The sequence below is a fragment of the Populus nigra genome, chromosome 5, assembly GCF_951802175.1.
Source record: "Populus nigra chromosome 5, ddPopNigr1.1, whole genome shotgun sequence".
Classification (NCBI taxonomy): Eukaryota; Viridiplantae; Streptophyta; class Magnoliopsida; order Malpighiales; family Salicaceae; genus Populus; species Populus nigra.
In genome coordinates, this window is record NC_084856.1 from 498,810 (window position 1) to 522,496 (window position 23,687).

The 23,687-nt window shown below is 35.5% G+C and overlaps 2 protein-coding genes across 6 annotated transcripts; one reads left to right on the top strand and one right to left on the bottom strand.

Moving 5' to 3' along the window:
• The first annotated feature begins 420 nt into the window (after positions 1 to 420).
• LOC133693429 (uncharacterized) lies at positions 421 to 13,619 on the top strand. The gene is made up of 39 exons (XM_062114645.1): positions 421 to 597; positions 963 to 1,039; positions 1,125 to 1,224; positions 1,328 to 1,435; positions 1,521 to 1,637; positions 1,960 to 2,110; positions 2,563 to 2,810; positions 2,991 to 3,170; positions 3,296 to 3,372; positions 3,448 to 3,565; positions 3,952 to 4,035; positions 4,614 to 4,709; positions 4,885 to 4,986; positions 5,245 to 5,313; positions 5,454 to 5,549; positions 5,633 to 5,740; positions 6,252 to 6,365; positions 6,522 to 6,605; positions 6,781 to 6,909; positions 7,610 to 7,808; positions 7,899 to 8,042; positions 8,184 to 8,227; positions 8,373 to 8,456; positions 8,550 to 8,618; positions 8,719 to 8,795; positions 8,870 to 8,939; positions 9,063 to 9,212; positions 9,668 to 9,733; positions 9,893 to 10,037; positions 10,195 to 10,259; positions 10,353 to 10,418; positions 10,690 to 10,783; positions 11,289 to 11,325; positions 11,472 to 11,529; positions 11,638 to 11,748; positions 12,066 to 12,133; positions 12,727 to 12,793; positions 12,876 to 12,944; positions 13,255 to 13,619. The coding sequence occupies exons 1-39, from the start codon at positions 526 to 528 to the stop codon at positions 13,339 to 13,341; spliced, it is 3,900 nt and encodes a 1,299-aa protein (XP_061970629.1). The 5' UTR covers positions 421 to 525; the 3' UTR covers positions 13,342 to 13,619.
• A 1,509-nt stretch (positions 13,620 to 15,128) lies between these two features.
• LOC133693430 (protein NLP5-like) lies at positions 15,129 to 20,765 on the bottom strand. Of its 5 annotated transcripts, none has more exons than XM_062114648.1 (5): positions 20,494 to 20,750; positions 18,946 to 19,947; positions 17,798 to 17,845; positions 16,736 to 17,702; positions 15,129 to 16,417 (listed from the first exon to the last, which is right to left on the bottom strand). In XM_062114648.1, exons 2-5 carry the CDS (start codon positions 19,834 to 19,836, stop codon positions 15,570 to 15,572), a joined length of 2,754 nt encoding a protein of 917 aa, XP_061970632.1. In that variant the 5' UTR covers positions 19,837 to 19,947; positions 20,494 to 20,750; the 3' UTR covers positions 15,129 to 15,569. The 5 variants fall into 5 exon arrangements, with proteins under 5 accessions (XP_061970632.1, XP_061970630.1, XP_061970633.1 ...); XM_062114646.1 differs by having other exon boundaries at positions 18,946 to 19,951; XM_062114649.1 differs by having other exon boundaries at positions 18,946 to 19,808; positions 20,494 to 20,749.
• Between the last annotated feature and the right edge of the window lie 2,922 nt (positions 20,766 to 23,687).

The window sequence follows — 23,687 nt, forward strand, 5'->3', positions numbered from 1 at the left end:
AAATGGTTTTAGAGGAAATTTAATTAAATTTATATTTGTTTTTCTCCTGCAACTCATTTTAGTTGGGAGATCATGTCCATTTTAAAAATTATTCTTAAAATTATTCTAGAAAAAACTGAAGTCTGTATTGCAGAGCCCAGAGAAATACCAGGAATCATCATCATTTAATTGTTTTTTTTTTTAACTCTTGGATTAATTCCACTTATTATGAGACCCAAGCTTTGGTGTTTATTTGGTAACGTGATATAATTTTTTTTTTAAATACTTATTATTTAAAAATATATTAAAATATATATTTTTAATTTTATTCTTAATATTAATACATCAAAATCATAAAAAACATTTAGAGTACAGTGAATGATGCTGCCAGTGCCAGCTTCCAGGGAATTGAGAACCACTGCTATCGTATAATAACTATAAATTCCGACGCTTTTGACTCTCATTACAAATTACAAGCGCAACTACGCTCTCCCCCTACCCTCTCTTTCTCTCCATGAACGGATACTGTAATTAACGGCGGAGTTCATGATGCTGATTGCAATGGAGTTCTCAAGCAAGACAATGAAGCTTCTTCTGCTTTGGATTTCTTTCTTTCAGGCGAGATTTTTCTTTTCCTTTCTTTTTTCATCACATTTTTTTCCCTTTTTCCTCTTAGATGTGTCCATCTCGAGAATTTTTTTTAAAAAATATATATGATAAAATTTGATGAAAAAATAAGAAAAAAACTTCAGTTCTTTTCGTTTCTTCTTCCCAGTGAAAAATTAGAATTACTATCATTTGCTCGTAGAATTTAAGATTTATTCAAAATTAAAGAAAATGAAGCATTCGATTTACTCGTTACGTGTCCTCTCACTGCGACTTATAGTGTGTGTGTGTAATAACGAACTTCTGTTGAGGCTTTTTTTGTTGTCTTTTTGCTTCAGTTTCTATAAACTTAAGGACTGAATTTTGTGCATGTTCAGGTGTTATTTGTTGTATCTATAGTCAGCGGGGAGAGGTCTGATACTCGGTTGCTTCTGACACGGAATGCAGTATCTAGGTGAGCTTTTTTATTTTTTTGCTTAAAATAAAAGGGTTGGATTTTATTGGGTTGATGATTTATTTATTTTTGAAATGATTTGCAGGGAGAGACACTCAGAGGAATATTGTGCAATGTATGATATTTGTGGAGCACGTGAAGATGGGAAAGTTTTGAACTGCCCTTATGGTTCCCCTTCTGTGAAGGTTTCTGGATTTTCTCTGTTTTTTTTCTTTAAATTAAATTGGATGGTGCGTTTTGCTCTTTTTTTTTCCTTCCTGGATATACTATTTTTTTGTTGTTTCTCAGCCAGATGACTTGCTTTCACAAAAGATCCAAAGCTTGTGTCCTACAATTACTGGCAATGTTTGTTGTTCAGAAGCTCAGTTCGACACGTTACGGTCACAAGTTCAGCAAGTATGGACTTCGTGTTTGGTGTTTGAGAGTAACGATATTTATGTGTGTTTGTATGTGTATGTATTAATTTATGAATGTTTTCCAGGCAATTCCATTTCTGGTTGGCTGTCCAGCATGTTTGAGAAACTTTTTGAATTTGTTCTGTGAGCTTACATGCTCTCCACATCAGAGCACGTTTATCAATGTCTCCACTACGTCTAAGGTTTGTAGCCCCTGGTGTTATGGTTGGGTTTCTAGAGATATTTTGTGTTGTTGTATTATCACGAGCAAGGGAAATTCCTTTGTGTTGAATCCGTTCTATGAATTAGTTAATGAATCAATGCATCTTCATATAACGTACCTTTTAATTCTATTATTCCTCACATAATAAAATGTTCAAAATTTTAAAATTGAAATGTGAAATTGTTATAGCTTATTCTTTGAATATTGTGTTTTTGATTGAGCTTATGGTTGTTAGAATTCTTGTTGGAAATTCTTTGTGTCGAAGAATGTAATTTATTTGAGGTTTCTTATTCTCTTTTCAGGTTAAAGGCAATTTGACCGTGAGTGGCATTGATTTTTATGCATCTGATGCTTTTGGTGAAGGGTTGTATGAGTCTTGCAAGGACGTAAAGTTTGGGACCATGAACACTCGAGCTCTAAATTTTATTGGTGCTGGTGCTCAAAATTTTACAGGTGATTTTTTTACTTTAAAGTTGTAGCTTTAGGTTCCTCGCTCCCATCTATCTGGTCTCTTCTCTCCCTGCCTCTCTATCTCTCACACATGACGAGGGTGTTGTTGAAGCAGTTAACACGAGATTTCTATTTGCACCCATGATCTTAATATGCATGGGCTGTGGTTGATGATGATTTTGGGTTTGAAGACTTTGTTGGAAGGTGGGGTTGAAGCAGAGAAGTGGGGGCTACCTCAGAATGAATTTCTGTCAAGAGGAAGAACTCCTGATGGATGAGTGTCCTCCATTTTCACCATACCACAATTGACAGACAGCACTGAAATTCTGGAAGATTATGTGTTCCTAGGAAGTTTGAGTCGTAGTTTCTTAGGTTTCCTTGACTTATTGCTTCCGCATGATTTTTCTGTGATTTTGTTGAAGTTATAGTGCTTATGCCATGATTGTTTTTGGCAGAGTGGTATGCATTTATTGGTAGACGAGCCCCACTTGACGTGCCAGGCTCACCATATGCTATGACATTCAAGCCTACTGCTCCTGAGTCATCTGGAATAAAACCCATGAATGTTTCTACATATTCATGTGGTGATATTTCGTTGGGTTGTTCTTGCGGTGATTGCCCTCAATCTCCTGTTTGTACCAATACTGCTCCTCCTCCCCATCACGAAGGGGGTTCTTGTGCAGTGAGAATTGGATCTCTCAAGGCGAGTTATCATCCAGTATATAGCTTTTGAATTTATCCTTTTCCATTGATTTAATTTTTTTGGTTTGGACGCAGAGTAATTTGCTGAAAAATACCGTTGGACATGCCTTGATTTTGTTACTTTTAAGCATTTATATGTTCCTCTAATTCAGTTTCACTGTTCATTGCTCAACTCATGCAGGCCAAATGTGTCGACTTTGCTCTAACAATCCTTTATATTATATTGATTTCCATGTTTTTGGGATGGGGTTTGTTTCATCGAAAAAGAGAAAGGAACCAGACTTCTAGAATGAATCCACTGTCGGATATCAAGGACAGTGGTGAAGTTATCAGGAAGAAGGACGAGAACCTTCCTGCTCAGGTGCCTCCATTTTCCTACCTATTCTTATTGAGTGGATTTTGTAGGTTTTTTTTTTGCCTTAATCTGATTCCTTAATTCATAGGCCAATTCCTTGCCACTGAATTCTTTTAACTACTAATTTCCAGATGGTTGAAGATTCTCCTCAAACTGGAAGCAGGGTACAGCTTTCAATCGTGCAAGGATATATGTCAAAGTTCTACAGGTCCACTGTCTATGCCATTAACGCTATCAGTGTAGCTGAATTATTTTTTACCCTTTTAGTTTGTTTCTATTTCAGGAGATATGGAACATGGGTTGCTAGAAATCCAATCCTTGTGTTGAGCTTGTCATTGGCTGTAATTCTTCTGCTTTGTGTAGGCCTCATCCGTTTCAAGGTGGAGACACGGCCTGAGAAGGTAGAATTTAACATACAAATTGCTTCTTTCATCTTTTATGTTTAAATCCTAAAGAAAGGGAGTGTTTTAATTATTTAACCATTCTACAGTCTTTACTGCTGACATTTTTGGGTCCAACAAATGCTAGAAGTAACTAAATTGACTAGTATTTGTGGAAAGAATTAGTGTATTTCAATGAATCTACTGAAATGCATACGATATACTACTATGCATTTGGAAGTGACAAATTTGGGGGCAATATTCTACTTCGGGAGTGCGTATTGTTGCTCATCTGACCGTGCTTTAAGTTCTGGGCAATCAGTCTAATCTAGTATTCATTATTATACTCTTATTAGCGCTACTTTTCTCCATATGCCAGTCAACTGCTAATACTTGCACTATTTCAGCTATGGGTAGGGCCTGGGAGTAAAGTTGCTGAAGAGAAACGTTTTTTTGACACTCACCTAGCCCCTTTCTACAGAATTGAGCAGGTTTTGCAGTATTCTACAATTTTATATATTTTTCTTACTTATTTATTTTTTGCTTCCAGTCTAGTTTCCTTCTGTGCTTTTATTTTGATGTTCGCACATATACTCTTCTAGATGCTGGTTCTAGAGACTGAAAATAAGTTTCAAGGCCTCACAAAGGCTTGGATCCTGTTTGTTGTCATCACTTGTGGAACAATTCCTCTCCCTTTCTTTCCTGTCTACAGCAAACCAGCTAACATCAGTTTCTTGCTATGCCTTTCCTTATCATAACAAAATTTTGCCATGAAAATGGCTGCAATAGGTTGACTAAATCATTATCACCAGTAAATGCTGTATTTATCATGATAATGTGCATGCATGTGTGTTGTCATACCCGCAGGATGTGATAGTTACCTTTTTTATTTCTTAATGCTCGAGCACAGAGACCACTATGCAGTATTCTGATTGCTTTGTGATATTTGATTTTTTATGATAAAAATTGACCCGCGAGCCATTTTGTTTGCTTGATTTGGATTAGTTAGTTGCAAGATTTTTATTCCTCTTCTAATTCTGGAAAGAACTACTGGTGACATGTTTTCCAGCTAATTCTAGCGACTGTTCCAGATGCCGGGGCACAGAAATTGCCAAGTATTGTGACAGAAGACAACATCAAATTACTTTTTGAAATACAGAAAAAGGTATTCATTTTGTCTGGTATCACTCACTTGAAATTTGGGGTAACAGATTGTTGCATGGATCGCCAGGAACTTCAATTGAGTTTACATTTGCTGTTCTATTAGATTATTTTTCCATGTTCCTATTGGAGAAGGATAATCTGAAATTTCTTAGGTTAATAGTGTTCAGCTTTGACAGGTTGATGAAATCCGTGCAAATTACTCTGGATCAATGGTATCTCTGACTGATATTTGCATGAAGCCGCTGGACAAAGATTGTGCCACTCAAAGTGTACTACAGGTTGCCTTTTTTCCTTTTTTTTTGTTTCTGTTTGATTATCTTTTTTTTTGGTATGCAATGAAATGCTTAAAAATATGTGAAAACGAATTTGTTCCATTCTTAGTTAGTGGTAACAATTTTAATAGGACTATAGTGGTTCCTTAAAGGCTTGCCAGTGTTACAGTTGCATGTGTTTCCAATAACGAAATATGAACCTAGAGGTACTTATTTTGATTTTGATTCTTCACTAATATTTCTCTCTCCCCTCTTCCCTCCCAGTACTTCCAAATGGATCCTCAAAACTTTGAAAATTATGGAGGAGTTGAGCATGTGAATTACTGTCTCCAGGTATATCTTTTTAGTCTCAGGTTCCACGTTCTTGGAAGCTTGAAGACCATTATCTCAAAAATCATGTTTTCCTGTCCACCCCTTCCCCCAGCTCCAATAATTCTCTGCCTGATTATTATGATGATACGATGTTATTTCAGCATTATACCTCTGCAGACACTTGTAGGAGTGCCTTCAAAGCTCCCCTTGATCCAAGCACTTCCTTGGGAGGTTTCTCAGGGAATAATTATTCGGAGGTATTTGTTTCCTTTCCTTGTAAATAGAAAACACAATTGGATCAGAAGTCTATAATAATCCTCCGACTACTTCTCTGGGACAGGCATCCGCATTTATTGTAACTTATCCAGTAAACAATGTGATTGATAAAGAAGGGAATGAAACTGATAAGGCTGTTGCTTGGGAGAAGGCTTTTATTCAGTTAGTGAAGGTTTGTTCTTTGTTTCAGTCCAGTGATTGTGTATATGGTGCCTGGAAACATACATGTATCTCCATTTTTTATAAACATGTTTACCGAATTGTGTCTCATGGTTATTAATATTTGTTGACACAAACAATAAGAAGAGAGAGAAATAAGATAACACTAAAGGATCTGATCTGTTTGAGCAATAGACCACCCTCCTTAGTAGCCAGAATCCTTTTGTTAAGAGTACAAATCTGATCCTTTTCATTTCATTAAGGTAATGAACCAAAACACAAACAGAAATGAGTGAAAGATTATACAATTCAGTAAAAACAAAACAAAAGGGCTTCAGATAGCAGAAATAAGTGAGATGATATTAGATATCTGATCCAAACTGTAAGTGTCATTCTGTTAATATTGGATCTTCTGCAAAGGGCAAGTGTCATCCTGAATAGTTAGACCGTTTAATAGCATATATCTGTATCATCATTTCATTGCTTCATTTTATCTCAATCATCTCATGTGTTTTATGTGACAGAATGAATTATTGCCAACGGTGCAGTCGAAGAATCTCACCCTTTCTTTTTCATCGGAAAGCTCCATCGAGGAGGAATTAAAAAGGGAAAGTACCGCAGATGTCATTACTATTTTGGTGAGCTCTTTTCTTGGTAGAGAAAAAACATTTCCATTTCTAGGTTTTAAATAAGGTACTGTTTAGTGCAATGATAAATGCCCAGGGCTTGCAAACAACAAGTTATTTGTTGTATGCTACTTATGTAGCTAACTTTTGATGCCTTTTCCATTTCAGATTAGCTATCTTGTGATGTTTGCCTACATATCTCTTACTCTGGGTGACACACCTCGTTTATCTTCATTTTACGTTTCATCTAAGGTATGTTCTTTTTTACATGGCTTGAACTTTACCCTCTCCCTGTGTAGAACCCATATTCTATCACATAGTATTTTAATGTATTTCTGTGAATGTGAGGTTTTCTGTATTAAATATTCATATTTTCTTAAACTTTTCCCTTTCCTTCATTCAGTTTATATGATTGGTTGACTTCCAGGTGCTGCTTGGTCTATCTGGAGTTATGCTTGTCATGCTCTCTGTTCTTGGATCCGTAGGATTTTATAGTGCCATTGGAGTAAAGTCGACATTAATCATCATGGAAGTTATTCCTTTTCTTGTATTAGCTGTAAGTTTCTTTCTTCTACATTTAGACTTCATGTGGTATTATCATTTTGCCTGCATTGATCATTGAGCCTGAGATTTTAATGGGTTACTTCAATTCTAACTAGCTATAGTGCAACTTGGTTACCTATCTCTTTTTATTAACTAAGCAAAAGGTTCACAGATAAAAGAGCATGAAATAGTTGCCATCCTACCTGCTTTCTCAACTGCTGCATTTGACTTGAGCCAACAAGAGGTGCAGTTTGCACAAAACGTTTAGGGTTATTAGAAGAGTAAAGATAAATGACACAAAGGGGATTACACTAAAGTGACACACATACATGCAATGGTATGATTTGTAATCGCATGCAAATATATAGTCACTTATTGTACAAATCAATTTGTCTCTTTTGCTTAAAGTTTGTTGTGAGGTTTAGCATAACTCTTTGGAGAATTTCCAAACATTCACGCATATAACCTTTCCTGCATAATGACTGACCATTACACTCATCTGGAGACTCGTAGTAGCTGAAATCTAAATATTATAATCTTTTATTTCAAAATAATCTCTATTCTGAATGGTAGATATTATATTGAATAACCTTCTCTTTAATCTAGGATTCGTACTCTCTCTCTCTTTTTTAATTTCAAAGCTGATTTTGTCTTCTTTTTTGGATAAAGCTGTGTTGTAGCTTATAATTTACTGAACTTCTCTGTCATATCAGGTTGGGGTGGATAACATGTGCATATTGGTGCATGCTGTTAAGCGGCAACCATTGGAGTTGCCACTAGAAGGACGAATAAGCAATGCTCTTGTCGAAGTTGGGCCATCCATCACACTTGCTAGTCTATCTGAAGTTTTAGCATTTGCAGCTGGAAGTTTCATTCCCATGCCGGCATGCCGTGTGTTCTCTATGTTTGCTGGTCGGATATTTTAATCCTTTTTCTTTAAGACATTTATCCACTTTTCTTTTCAAAATCATTACATCATTTTTTGTCATGCCTCTTTTGCAGCACTCGCTGTTCTTTTGGACTTCCTTCTGCAAGTTACAGCTTTTGTAGCTTTGATAGTTTTTGATTTTTTGCGAGCGGAGGATAAGAGAGTCGATTGCATTCCGTGTATGAAAATTTCATCATCATATGCAGACACTCCTAAAGGTATTTGTTAAGAGGTTATTTGCAAGTCATATTTATTTGATGCATTACCTCATTTTCCACATGGTTTCATTAACTGCGTTGTTTTATTCCTTATTGTAAACTTGAATGGTTTCTGATTGAAAAAGCAATGTGAATGATTAGGAATTGGTGGGAGAAGACCTGGATTGCTGGCACGTTATATGAGGGTACCAACTTGATTTTATGAAATGTTCATAGAAGTTACATCTTTTCAAATGCTAGTTTAAGATTAGGTGCTCAATTTTCTTATTGAAGAATGGGTGTTACTGCTGAGCATTATTCACTAATCAAATTGACATTCTTGTCTTGTAGGAGATCCATGCACCCATACTCAGTCTTTGGGGAGTTAAGATAGCAGTCATTTCCATCTTTGCTGCTTTCACATTGGCCTGCATAGTGAGATGCTCAAGATTACTCTCTCATATTCCTATTTCTTTAGGTGCCTCTTAGGTGTCTTACCTTAACTTGTCATATTTATGGACCAAGTAGGCATTAACCACTCGAGTTGAACCTGGTTTGGAACAACAAATTGTTCTTCCTCAGGACTCATATCTTCAGGTTCATCTTCTTGATACTGCTTTATAACTTGCTACATACATCTGATATGGTTTTCTATTGTTGTCTGGCGAGTTAACATGTGAAATTTTGATTCATGCAGGGTTATTTTAATAATGTTTCAGAGTATCTCAGAATTGGCCCACCGCTATATTTTGTAGTTAAGAACTACAATTATAGGTAATTCCATTGCTTTGTTGCATAATTTCCCTTTCCTTGCTTTGATCTTTGAACTGATGATACTGCACCCACAGCTCAGAATCAAGTCATACAAATCAGTTGTGCTCCATCAGCCAATGTGGTTCAAAATCTCTTTTAAATGAGGTGAATCATTATTCCTTTTCTTATCTAATGAACATCACTCTGATATTTACTCCTTACGGGCTTTAATTGTTGGAATGGTTGTATTTCCTCTGACAAGAATCTTTTGTCTTCATGCTGCTGTAGATTGCAAGAGCATCATTAACACCAGAATCTACCTATATAGCTATGCCAGCTGCTTCATGGCTTGATGATTTTCTTGTATGGATATCTCCAGAAGCTTTGGGATGCTGTAGGAAGTTCACAAATGGGAGTTATTGCCCCCCTGATGATCAGGTTGTTTTATAATCTTTCACAAAAGCTGGCTTTAATTCTGACATGAAAATTTGAGCGTATTTTTGCCTACTATGATAGTCACATGGCTGCCACTTCCTATGCAGTTCATATGGTCATTAAATTCTATTGTGGATTTTGTTGTGGAAAGACATAAGATATGAATTTAATCTCAAATATCTACTTTCACTGTGTAATATTTTTGATATGTAATGGCTTAAAATCAAATGGTAATGGCACCACCAGTGTTCAGTATAAGGCCAATTGCAAGCCCATGTTGCTGATTATTGCAGATGATTGTGTGGTGAGACCATGGTAATTATGGGAATTTTGCGATGAAAATGTACCTTTTCATTTTCTGCTCTTCTTCTTATTGCTTCTCATTGGTGTCATTATTTATTCTCATTACATACCACTGAATAATGCTGAAGCTGATTCTTTTTTCCTGTGTCGCCCAGTTTCCTTGTTGTTCATCTGATACAGGCTCATGTGGTCTTGGTGGGGTGTGCAAAGATTGTACTACGGTAATCCACATTCTGTTCTTCTTGAAATTTTGTTAAACAATTTTCATCCCATTTACCTTCAAAATGATTTGTGCTTGACTGTCAATTATCAAGGCAGTTGCATCTATTATTTCTCATTTATAGCAAGATCAACTACTAATAACTCTTGGAATTTTTCAGTGCTTCCGTCACTCTGATCTGAATAATGATCGTCCATCTACATCACAATTCAAGGAGAAACTCCCATTGTTCCTCAATGCTTTGCCCTCAGCTGATTGTGCCAAAGGTGGCCATGGTGCTTACACTAGCAGTATAGATCTGCAAGGTTTGCTGAGTTGGAAATTTGTTCTTTCAATCCAGTTTAATAAATTTAGGGAAAGCTGCAAACACAAATGCATGCATTAAAATAGTTCGTCTGCATGCCATATGGTTGCTTGTTATTTGAATGGGTATAAATTCCTCACCCCCTCTCTCCTTATCAGGCTACGAGAATGGTGTTATTCAAGCATCATCCTTCCGCACATATCACACGCCTCTTAACAAGCAGGTAGGCAGTGATTTCTAATGGTAAATTTTTCTCAATGTGATATGTTTCTTGTTCCCGTGTAAAGACCTTAACATTTTCTGTATCTCATTCTAGATTGACTATGTCAATTCAATGAGGGCTGCTCGAGAGTTCAGCTCAAGGGTTTCTGATTCTTTGAAGGTAAAAAATCAGAGAAAGTGAATACCACATGGTTTGACCGATGCTGTATTTTTTTAAATAAATTATCCTTGTTGGATTTTTTAATCTTGTTTTTCCCCTATGATAGGAGGGTCAACTTTTGTTGCTTTTTTTGTATGCTACTAGCTCTGTGCTCATTGAAGGACTGGTTTTTTATGAATTTATTCCCTTTTTTTTTTGCAGAAGACTTGTCTCATAGTTGGCTGTATGCTAGTAAGGCTGTCTCTTAAATGATATTTGTTTTCTGTTGCAGATGGAGATCTTCCCATACTCAGTATTTTATATGTTTTTTGAACAATACCTTGATATATGGAGGACCGCATTGATCAACCTTGCTATAGCTATTGGTTAGTAATCTTTAGAAATCCTTAAACTGGCACGTTCTTTTTTGTGAGGAGTTCATGGATTGCATGCTTGGGTTTTTCACGTCACTTTCTTGCATTCTTGAAGATAACCTGTCTTCTCTTTATTTCACAAATTACCTTCTTTTTTTTTATTTGCTGAGGAGCTTGGCATTTGTTTATTATTCTTCTATACTTGTATTCAACAAAATTTCAAGCCTTTCAAGACTGAAGAGATTGTTTTGTCGATTTTGTACTACCTGTGCCTATATCTTTAATCATTAAATGTATCACACAGTGGTTTGATGATAATGACCCGGAGATCTGAAACAAAAAATGCAGTGTGTGGGCTGTCTGAGTAAAACATTTACTGATGCATATTTGTACCTTAAACCTTTATTGTTATTTGGTTTTTAACAAATCCAAATGAATTATTTGGTTTAGTATAACTGTTAGTCATTTTCTCTTCTATAAAGCCTCAACTGGCTGGTTTTATTTGGTGATGTACCAGGAGCTGTATTTGTTGTTTGCTTGGTCATCACTTGCAGGTCAGTGTTCTATTTACCCATATTCACCTTTTCATTGACAAAAAAAAAATACTGGCTTCAGTGTTCGGCTCTTCTTTCCAGATGAACTGCTGTATTGGAGAATGACTTCATGATTATTTTGTTTCCTAACTTTCTTTAAAATGTAGTTTATGGAATTCTGCGATCATTTTGCTGGTGTTGGCAATGATAGTCGTGGATCTGATGGTAACTCTGCTTCCTTTATCATTATCTATGTATTTTTCATTTTATTTGCAATAATTTACTTGTTCTGCCCAAGTATAATCTCTCTGCTTACAAGATGAAACTCCACAGGGTGTGATGGCAATTCTGAATATTCAACTGAATGCAGTCTCTGTTGTCAACCTTGTCATGTCAGTGGGCATTGGTGTTGAGTTTTGCGTGCATATAACACATGCTTTCTCGGTTAGCATCACATCATTCTCCATTTTTTTTGTATATTGTCTACTTTCCTTCAATGGAACTTCAAATTCATTCTTTCATTTCATTCAGTTAGAAGAAAAATAGATAGAATCTGCATCTGGTTATTTTGGCTTGGTAGTTAACATGTGATTTAGAGCCCATTACATATCGCATCAGAATATTTAATTCACTAATAGTTAATTAATAACGCAACAAGGGAATTTGTTTCCCTCCCGAATGTGGAAACTTCATGCTTTCGGCTCTAAGGTTCTTCTTGATGCACTGTTACACCTTTTCTTTGGCTTCATGTTCTTAAACAGGTGAGTTGTGGTGATAGAGACCAGCGAGTAAGGGATGCTTTGGGTACAATGGGAGCTTCTGTCTTCAGGTTCCTCTTTTCCCTCTGGCTCATATTATGAACTAGATTGCTGAGACCTCTGTGCTGCTCACTCTGTTGATACTTACAAATTAGCCATAATGCAACTATAGGCCGATTTGATTGACACCTCTTGGATTATTATTTTCTGATTTCAACCCTCAAATTATAGGGTCTTTTGATTGGCACTTCCCCTTCTGTTAGATTATGTCCATCTTAATCATTAAATATCACTAGCAAGTCACGTGTTTTCCTAAGAAATCACCTAAAGATCATCAGAAGATAAAAATAAAATAAAAAAATCAAAGCGGCTTGATTTATGATAATTTTATTATGTTGTGGGAAGATCACATAACATGCGCCACTCACATGTTATTTAAAAGAAGTTTGATGCAGTCTCCCTTTTTCCAAGAGAGAACACCATAAAAGAAGTAAATTTTAAAAATAGAAAGGGAAAAATTATAATGTCTTTTACACCCCATTAATGCATAGATCATTGCAAGCATGATTCTTAGCTCAAATCACCAACTTTTATTTCAACGTGGAGTTCTGTATTAATCACAATCATCTTATTGAAAAATGGTCTCTGCCATGTAATTTTGCAGTGGCATCACATTAACAAAGCTAGTTGGCGTGATTGTTCTTTGCTTCTCAAGGACGGAAGTTTTTGTGGTTAGTGTCCCTCCATTCAAATTCCCATCACAAGAGCCAATATTTCCCAGTTTGTTTAACACCTCCCTCTCGTGTTCTGCAGGTTTACTACTTCCAAATGTACCTCGCACTGGTTCTTCTTGGTTTCTTGCATGGGCTGGTGTTCTTACCGGTAAGCTTGTTGAGTTTCCAAAACCCTCTTCACTTCATTTTTACCATCTAGCTTCTTTTCTGGATCAATCATAAAATAGATGTTGGTGGGTATATTTCAGTGACAAGAAAAATGTAGCATGTTCATATGCCTAGATCGAAGTTGGACAAACACATCAATCAATAAAAAGTAGTCTCATCTTTTAGGAACCAAACTTCGGGGAAGGCTGAGGTTTTCTATTTTGCCTTAGGAAGGGTTTGTAAATTTTCATCTCGCATTCTTATAGAATAGATAAGAGAACGCTATCTTCCCCTGGATCAACTGTTTGCAGGTTGTTCTGAGCATGGTCGGTCCACCTTCAAGATGTAAACTTGTCGAGAAGCAAGAAGACCGGCTATCAGTTTCCTTGAGGCCCTGAGAAGCTGTAAGCTGTAATGCTGTATCATAGTTCTTTTTGTAGGTTAACCAATTTGCTCTTCTTCTTCTTTTCTTTTCTTTTCTTTTCTTTTCTTCGAGATACTAAAGTTTAATATATAGTTAGTGAAGCAAAAACGCTCAAAATGGGTCCTGAAATATGTAAAGTACAGAGTGTTTTTCCAGGAAGAAAATGGTTGGGCTGCAAGGTTACAGATTTGTCTATATTCTTTTGATGCACACTTGGCTGTTGATTCCAATCGATTGTGCTTCATTTCCTTTGATCTGTCCCGTTATCTTTAGATCTTTGCCTTTCTTCCTATTAGTGAATTCCTAGAATGTTGTCATCATCATCATTATTTTACCGTCGGCTAGTGGATGGGTCAAGAAGTATACTCTTTCAATGGTTTGCAGCTGGACTTTCTTTGTCAATTAATACTACAAAATCACAGGGTAGAAGTCCTGTTTTATGAGTTTTATTCATAGTGTAGGTATCTGGTTCTAGTTCGGTGTATACAAGCCGACTTGAAATATCTTATATATTAAAAACCAAAAAGGATTTTCTAGAATGTAATCGGAGTTACTAAATTTGGTTCGCATATCAATTTGGGTATAAATCATGTTTTTTATATTTTAATATTTTTAAAATATTTAAAAAATATTAATTTAATATTTTTTAAACTAAAAATATTTTAAAAAAACATTTAAAAATATAAATAAAAACTATGTCGAATACCTCCTAATTTAGAGATACCCAAAGAAATAAAAAATCAGACCCTTTAATTAAGAAAAGGATGACGTGATTATGCACTCATGACTAGATAAACACTTTCCTTATTATATTTCGATACTTTAAGTTTATAATGGTTTGGGATTGTGGTGTTGGGGTATTTTTTAAAATAATTTTTAGTTTGAAATTGAATTAAAATAAATGTTTTTAAAAATGTTTTTTTATTTTTTAAATTATCATATTAAAATATCAATTTAATATTTTTTTAATTAATGTTTTTTGAAAAGCATGGAAAACAAAAATTGTGTTAAACAGCCCTAGTTATTTAATTCAACAAAAAGCTGAAGCCATCTTATATGGCGGGCCTAGTTAGTTTTGAAAAAAAAAGGATATTTTGAACATTTTCAAAATAAAGTTGTGCATTTTTTTCTTGAAAAAAATAAAATAGATTGGAAAAAAAGTATAGAAAGAGGGCTCATATTTTCAACATTTGTAGTGGGGGCAAATTAAGTGAAATCATTATTAAAGACAAAATAGGCTTAGCAGGAAAATCATGCGAGGTAAAGTCGATTTGACCTCCCAAAAACTCCAATTTCTCCCCTAACCTCACCCAACATTAGCTACTGCTAGTCGTATGGCACGAGCCTTTGGCCAAGTCTTTGTGATTCTCAGTAGAAATTGAGCGATTGCTGACTGTAATTTTTTTTCAAAATTTTAAAAAAATAAAACAAATTAATTTGGATCAATATATGACCTGTATTTCAAACCGCCTTTAATCAAGTTTAATTGGCAATACAATTTAATATTATTTTTTACCTAAATAAATATCAAATTAATATTTTTTTAAAATGTTTTTCAATGGTTATAAAATGTTAATATAAAAACTAAATAAAAGATTATAAAAAAGAAAACCATTTTGCAAGCAAAAATAACACTATGGATTTCAAGCTCTCATTTTCTCATTAAATGCATCATTAATCAATGATACAACTGATTAATCTAGCAAAAGACTCCATAATCACCAAGTGACTGCCATCAAGCCCTGACAAGAACAGAAGGAATGTTTTAAAAAATATACTCTGGAGATTTTAGTTCTGATGAGGAAGAGTACATTTCTGCGGATGAACAAGGGAGAAAATTATCTGAATAACAGATAAGCAAGTTCATCAACTTCTGTTACACAGGCTACCGAGTGATGCATGAGTTTGTTCAGCTATTGTTCTAAGTTTGTTCAGCTAATGTTCTAAAAGGATTCCAAAAATCCCAACCCTTGCAAAAAACTGAACACAAGCTTCCTATGATGTCATCTCTTCTATACAGATCACGACGGTGAACTTTGTATTCCCTGTTCGTGGAATCATTCTGACTGTTTCCAGCAACTTAACTATCTATAATGCTCGAGTTTCATGCCCGCCGGAAAGACTTTAACATCGAACTCCAATGCTGAATTCAATGGAGGATTGGAGAGATCAAGACTACCTACTGTTGTACAAAGACCTCCCTCAAGGATGAGGAGAAACTTCAATCAAGAGTTTAATTGTTTGGTTATCACCTGAACCGCATACATCAATACACTCCTCCAAATCATCATCACATGCTAACAAGACCCACTCAGAATCATCATCCAAGTACTTCAGATCATATCTATGCATGTCATCTAAATTAAACCGTCTTATGATCTCTTGCAATAAATCTTTAAATACCCAATTGTTTGGCATGCGGAGCCGGATTTTATCATTTCCAAACGAGACTTTCACTCTGTGACCATCCATCTCTTGAGATAATCGGCTACTATCTTTAGGTAAGGGCGGACGGTTCCCCAGTTCTTTAAGAGTTGTGTGACTCTGGGATCGCGGCATTAGCTTCCGTTCTTCTAGAATTGATACATGGAGCTCTGCATTGCTTCTGATCTTCTTCAAAACACCAATGCCTAAGTTTTCCCCAAGCTTTGAGTCTTCACTAGCAGCAACAGTGATGGCAGAAGGATATTGCTGTGTTGTACTGGAATAGCTATGGCTAGAACTGGAACTAAGACTACATGAGGGTGAAGGTGATTTTGGTTCAGCAACGTGGGAGCTGAAAGTACCTCCCTCAAGCTGCATGTCTGATGGTTTCGGATGACTGCTTGGATTTAAAGTTGATAGTGGGCTATTTCTTGATGAATTTGGTGAGGCGAGCTCTGGGAAATTTTTATAAAAGGAACCAATCTGAACAGAGCCAGGGGCACCTTCGACTGAGTCAATAACGTGTTGGAGTTTCTGTAAGGAGTGACCAACCTTCTTGATTTTTCGGGAAGGCCAGCGGTTAATTCCATGTTGCCTGCATATTCTTTTCAATGTAGTAGGGCAAACTGAAATTTGTGGAGAAAGCAGACAAGAAGCCAAAACAAAGACAATTAGAATTGAAGAATAGCTTTGCTCGTGTCATATATTAAAATAGATTCAGAAGCTGCAGTGAACTTGTGAGCTACAGGGTAATGAGAACTGTTGAGCATCAGTACTTTATCGTGAGGTAACTTGTTCCTGAGTATTGTCATACATACAACTCTGCAAATGAAGGGTAGACACATGCTAATTACGTTGTGGCACACTGGCCACCCAAAACATGAATTCTAACAAACATTCATTATAATAAAAAATAAAATACACTATAATGGAATAAAGCTTACCACCAATACTCTTCGCAGCATCCTTTAAGCTGCCAGCAAAATATTGCCGAAGAACTTGCAAGGTGATTGTTTTCTCTGCTTTGGCGCGCCTTTTTTCTCCTGGTTTAGTCTTGCAGACACTTGAAAAGCTACCTTCAGCAGAAGTAGAATCTCCGCCATATTTAGTACTCCCACTTAGGCTATAATCTTCTTGATTGTGTCTGGACTCAATGGATTTTTCACACATTACCTTTTCTTTGTCTTTTTCAGATAAAGAGGCGTTACTTCCACTTTGTTGGACCTTCAGGACACAGGCAGTCCCGGGTGAATTATCTCTAGCATTCCTTTCTGAATAAGACTCTTTAACTGTTGACGTCTCTTCTCCACTAGATCTACCATCCGAAGGTGCTAGGACTTCACTAACTGGCAAATCAGTTTCTTCCTCTAGTTCTTTGACTGTTACTACCCGTAAAGTCTGGCAAACACGCTGGATAATGATGGACAGTGAAGTGAGCATTGTCTTCTGCTCTTGAGGATCCCTGCAATCCACGGGCAGGAAGAACTCCAGGACAAAATCTGTTGTACCAGTGTACGTGCTTCGCAAGCGGATTGCTACAGCAGCACACAGTCCAAAAATCCTTGCATGGTGAGAAAGAGGATACTCAGTCTTGCCATATAAAGTTACATCGCCTGAGAAGCAAGGTTGGTTAGTCATAAAGGCTTCCCCAACAACTCCTTGACCTTTTAGCAAGTGATGCTCCGAGCAAGCCTCTAGAAAACCCCGGAAAGCAGGATCACCTACACAGCAAGCATCATCCACTGTAGAAACACAATGATAGTAGTTCTCATTTGAATGCCGGCATCCTCCCTTGCCTTGTTGTATACACGGGACCCAAGTTTGAGCTAAGGGCAATCTATGTGTCTCACAGGCAGCTCTCAGAACCTTTTGAATCTCAGGTAATGCAGCTTGGTAAGACATATCACAGGCCTGGTGAAAGGAAAAAAAGTCCCACCATGATCTAAAAAATAACATAAGAAATTTAAAAGAGTATCAACTTTCTTCTGCTATTTTTCTTGTTTCACCTTTAGATTCTGTATGCTTGGAACTTCAGAACTCCTAAGATCAACAGCCTGCAAGTAAAAAAAAAAAATTGCTATAAAAAACAAGTTTAAATGAATTGCCATCATACTTCTGAATTTAGACATTACATATTGTTTGAACAAAAGGCTCTATCTGAAGTGAACCGGTGAGCAATTGTTGTTTATAAATTGGAAACAACTCAATCACCGGATATCAAAAGCATACTCTTGGTTTGGAGTTTGGACCATAAATACATTTGAAAATGGAATTCGGATAGAAATATAGTCAAGGAGGAAGCCTACAAATAAAAAAATTAAGTCAAAGTTGAACAAGAAAATGAAGCAACCTCAAAAGGTGAAAGTGTTAGATAACAAGGCACTGCCATGTAAAATATACAGCTAAATAGAAATGTGCTTATGATCTTTCTAAGTGTCTAAATCAAGCTCCAACTTCAAGGTTTAAATGCCAAAACCACTTGGCAAGTGATGCTCCAAAACGCACTCTTGTCAGAGACCTGGTATCTATACCTTAGCTGGTAATCCTTTCTCGCCCTATGACTAGAATTTGTAAGAATTCAAATCGCACCTAGGATGAGAGGCTTAGGAGAGGAAGACTTAACTCCTTTAGTATGGAGTGATGGGTACTCCTAGGTATCATTTGGTTACTATCACATGATAGAAAAGACAAAGACAGTTGAGATAGAAAGGACATGTCTCTCGTATATAGAAATCCACTCCAGAACTGTCTCAAAGACACTTATTTTATGTCTTTGTTTTTGTCTCTTCAACCAAACATGTTTCTATCTCCTTTTCTGTTCTAAAACACTAACCAAATGCAACCCTAGAGTACAGGAGTTATTTCCCCTTTAAGAGCAATACTTCACATTTTTTGGCAGAGGAAAACAAAGTGTCAAGACCAAAATAAAGATGTTTCTTTTTCAATGAGCATCAAAGATGTGCCTGTATGTGCATAGATGCAGCCCATACAGAGGCCAGATACTAATGATTGGACATCCAGATTTTAGATAGTTTCATGAATTGAAATATGACGACTTTCATCAATCATTAGTTTGTTAATGCTCCTCAATGAATTGCTTTTCAGGGCTGCAAAACTGAGATGCAGAGAAGCATTTTGAGAATGAAAAACAAACCTCAAGAGCCTTGCATACACTTTCAAGCTCGGGAAGGTACTTGATCTTTTGTGAAGTGGTCACCACCTCAATTACTCCCAAGCAAGTCCGGCTACCTTGTTCGAAAACAGGAAGGGCAAGAGTTCCACGTACATCACACTGCTGAGCATGATTCACTCGTGGGTATTCATCATTTCTAAAGAATCGAACATCAGGAGTCCACTCAGGAACCTTACCCAAGAAAACCCGACCAGGCATGCCAACCGAGTCCTTGGAATCCTCCTCAGCAGAAAACTGATATTTAACTGATATGTCTCTGTAACTTGCCAATCTCTCACTGCTGGGATCAAGAGCAAAAGGTTGATCATGAGTTGTAAGAACACGTCTGCCTCCTCTATTAACAGGGACCCATATTTGTATAAGAACATCTTTATTTTTCGTTAAATCTTTAATGCACTCCACTGCCTTAATTAATCTCCTCTTCACAGTAGTTCCAGGACTTGGATTCGGAGCAGGTCCTATCCACCATCGTTTTCCTAATTCAGAACCTTCGGTTGCATTGTATTCCCATCCAGCTGCCGAAACCGCAATCTCACCAACAGGACTTCTGGATTGGGTATCACTCAAAGGAGAATTCCCTGGCAACAATGGTATATGGCTGACTTCTTGACTGCCCTTTTGGGACAGACTAGACGCTGGATTACCATTGTTCATCTCTGGACATGGCCACATAAATGAAGGATCAAATAAGGCAGCAGAATTCGACAGACTAGGATTAAGAAACTCAGATCCATCCGTTGTTTCCACCCAGCAACCTTCTAACAACAATTCATCCATGTAATCAAAGTCCATAGCTGAATCAACCGCTGCACCCAGCATCATACCTGGTGATAAAAAACCATCTTCCATCATAATCTTTTTTTCAAAATCCAAACAAGAAGCACTGAAAAATCTCAGCTTTTCATCAGATGACAGTGATCTCTAGGAAGAATCCAAGTCTTGCGGTCTTCAGATGCAAACAACCTGTCTGAATTGCCGAGACACAATAAATATCGTATAGAACAGCAATCAAGATAAGACAACATATTCTAGAGAGAATTGGATGTATGAAATCTCTATCCTATGTTATCATTCAGAGAATGTAAAGGAAGGTTTCTACAAAAATAATGGAAGTTTCTCACTTTTTGCAATTTAATGTCGGCCAAAGTTGCAGAGATAAAAAAGATCATAGATCACCACTTTCCAGCGACAAACACCAAGGTCCACCAAAGAATAAAATCCCAATTTCAAAACCACCATATTTATCAAAGCAGCATTATGTTCTTGAAGCAAATTCTAAAAAAGAACAAAAAGAAAAACCACTTTCCACAGATTCTTACAATATGGTACCGTAACACCTTTCTCACTTTTGATTCAAGATCCTAAATCTAACCACAAGAGATGAAAGAAATCAAAACTAATAATAATACCCAGAACACCAATTCACAATCTCAAAGTGATTCACTAATCACCTCCAAAACCATAAAAAAAAAAAAAAACACAGAAACAAAGGAATTACAGCTCACTCACTATCAAAGATTCTTGAAGATACCCTCAAAGGGTACTTTCCTTTTTCATTATACTCTCTTTCATGTCCGTGAAGCAAGAAACAAGCATTCACAAAATCCTGTCCCTCATGAAATCACCTCCACAAGAGAAAAACAAAAAAAAAAAAACAGCCCTTCACTTTCTTTCTCCCATAGTAATTATCTAAGGCAGTTTAGACTTTAGACTCCGTATGTATGATGATTCCTATGATTCTAAGTGACCCCACGTCACCGAAGTCGCCATTTTTTTATGTGGCCCTGAAATTCTAGATGTATTAACAAGAAGTCAACTTGTGGTGTCCAAATAATCAACCAGAGGAAATAAAGTGATGTTCGACATTTTTTATACCCAACCCATTACCTTAAAAGATTGAAAAGTCAAAAGCAGAATTTAGAATAACAAGTAAAAGCGACGTGGGTCTATTTCTTTTTCTAAATTTTATATTTTTGTGCTCAGGACATTGCTGATCACCAATATAAGCATCTAACAACATAGTAGATCCAATTTTTTTTTAAGGCTCGACTTCAAATTAAACTAAGTATAAGTGGGTTTAACACAATGGCGGAGGGAAGGGGGCTAGTAGGGTCCCAGTTCTTGCAAGAAAATTTTTCTCAGTCTCTTTCTTGTATAAAATAATTAAAATTTTAATTATTTATTTTTTCAAACGAAACCTACTTCTTTTCTTTTTCTCAGCCCCTTCCTACATCATCAAGAGCAAATGTTGATTTTTTTCAAGGAGGACCTACTATCTTTTAATTTGGCCCCTTGATTTTTTTTACTTGCTCCACCCCTAGTTTAACAAGATATAAAACTGTATCTTTTTACTTAACTATATATTGAACTTAAATATCAAACTTAATCTTTTCTAAACTTGTTTGCATGAGCCCAAACATTTATAGATTAAAAAAATACAAAATCAATCTTTTTAGGTTCGGCTACATATTAAGTCCAAGCATATGTGGATCTAGTAAGATATCAGAACCAACTATTTTTTAAACTTAGTTATATGCAAGCCCCAGCCCTATTAGGCTTGACTACACGCTGAGCTCAAACGCTTATGAGTCTATCAAGATATCACATCCGACCCTCTCAAATTTACCTACGCATTGAGCCCAAGTGCATGGTACGTCTGGCAAGACGCCAGACCTAAATTCCTCGGGTTCACACTAGACCCAAGTGTATGTGGTTCTGACACAATATCAAACCTTAGAATAATCATTCTCATGCACCCCTAAGTGTATTAAAGTTCTCTAAATTCTGACTATATTTCAATCGACATCAATGCTATGATAGAGTTATTTATATCAACATTAAATGTTGTGTACAAAATAAGATATAAAAATCTTTTATAGCTCTACGGTTTGTTTATCAACACTAAAGATGTGTAAAGGTAATTCTCATCAACATATCAATATTAATATCGTATAAGAAGATATTTTCATTAGCATTAAAAAAAACTATAAATACCCTCTTTCTTATCAAAATGCAAAAACTATAAATACCCGTCAAATCATCTAGATAAAATAATTCATAATCTTTATTATCTTATCATACATTTTCAAAGCATTTATTACATAAAAATTAAGAACATATATTTTTATTCTTAGAGTTTAATGTTTTTTTTATTACAATTTTTTATTATAAAGTTATTTATTTAATTACTGGATGGTTCCTAAACACTATAAAAATAAATTTTACCACCAATCCTCTCTCTTCTTGTCTCTAAAATTAAAATATTGACGTTATAATGTGAACATCAATTTTTTAAATACTCAAACACTATTCCTAGTATATTATATCATGTGAGATCATCAAAAAGAGAACCAGAACCAAGAACCGATCTCGAGCTCATCTTCAACTTGCAGCTGCTGTGTTTTTTTTAGTAAAAAGGGGAATTAAGAAAGGGTAGTAGAAGTGGAATCTGACATGTTCAACGTTGCTAAAATGGGAAGGGGGCGTGTGCCACTTCTGATAATCAAATTGTAATTAATTATGGATTCAATAATGAGGGAACTGCAGGTGGTGCACGTCCATGGCTGCGAGTGGGGACTGAGTGAGAGTTGTCTGGCTCCTTGTCTTTTTGTTTAACGTTAGTCGGTCTTTTTTTTTAGGTTTTTTTTTTAATCTAAGTATTGTAAACAATTATAATAAATTATTGAATCATTTAAGATACGTGACTCGGACGATTCTTTTGATGTTGATGAAAGAAAAAAAAACATTTCTTTTGATTCATCGACCATGATTTATTATAATTGATTGACTAATCAATCTCAATTATGTTGTAAATTGTGTTTATTTTTTTAATTTTTTAGATTTCAAGTCTTAATTGAATAGGTTCTCAGTTTTAAATTCTTATATAAAGAATTTTATGTATTATTTAAAGAAGATAAACACTTATAAAAATTAATTTTTTAGAATATATAATTTTTTACTTTATAACTTTTTCTATAATTTATGACTTAATTATTTTTATCTTTTTGCTATATGTGCTCTCTTGTATTTATCTTTATAAAACTCATTTTAACTTTTTTTTCCAAAGGATTACATAGTTTTAATTTTTTAAAATAAAATAATATGAACTAGAATGTTTTGTAATCTAGATAATAAATTGGGATATAATCCAAATCAAGTTGAGTCTATTTGAGAATATAATTAGGTTGTTTTTTAAAATATTTTTTACTTAGAAATATTTTAAAATAATATTTTTTTATTTTTTAAAAATTATTTATGATATTAGTATATCAGAATGATCTAAAAACACTAAAAAAATATTTAATTTAAAATAAATAAAAAAATTTAATTTTTAATTTTTTTAAAAAATATTTTTAAAATATAAAAACAAATAAGAACTTACAAATGCATGAATGAGAGATTCAAGCATATTCTATTCATATTACTATTATATGAAACACTATTGTTTTTTTTTTTCCTCTAATGTTTATCAGGATACGACTTTATTTACAGATCACACTGCTTGTACTAGTGATAAGGACCACCCCTGTTAATTAATTAACAATATAATAACGGCGTCTAGCGTCTCCTTACCGACGTTGATTGTGCTTGAATCGCTTTCATTTTCTTTGTTTCTTTCTTATTTTATCCAGCAGCCTGCTGCATGAACACCACCCTCCCCACCAGGGTTGGAAACCAGGATTTGCTTACAAAGGGCGTGTGGT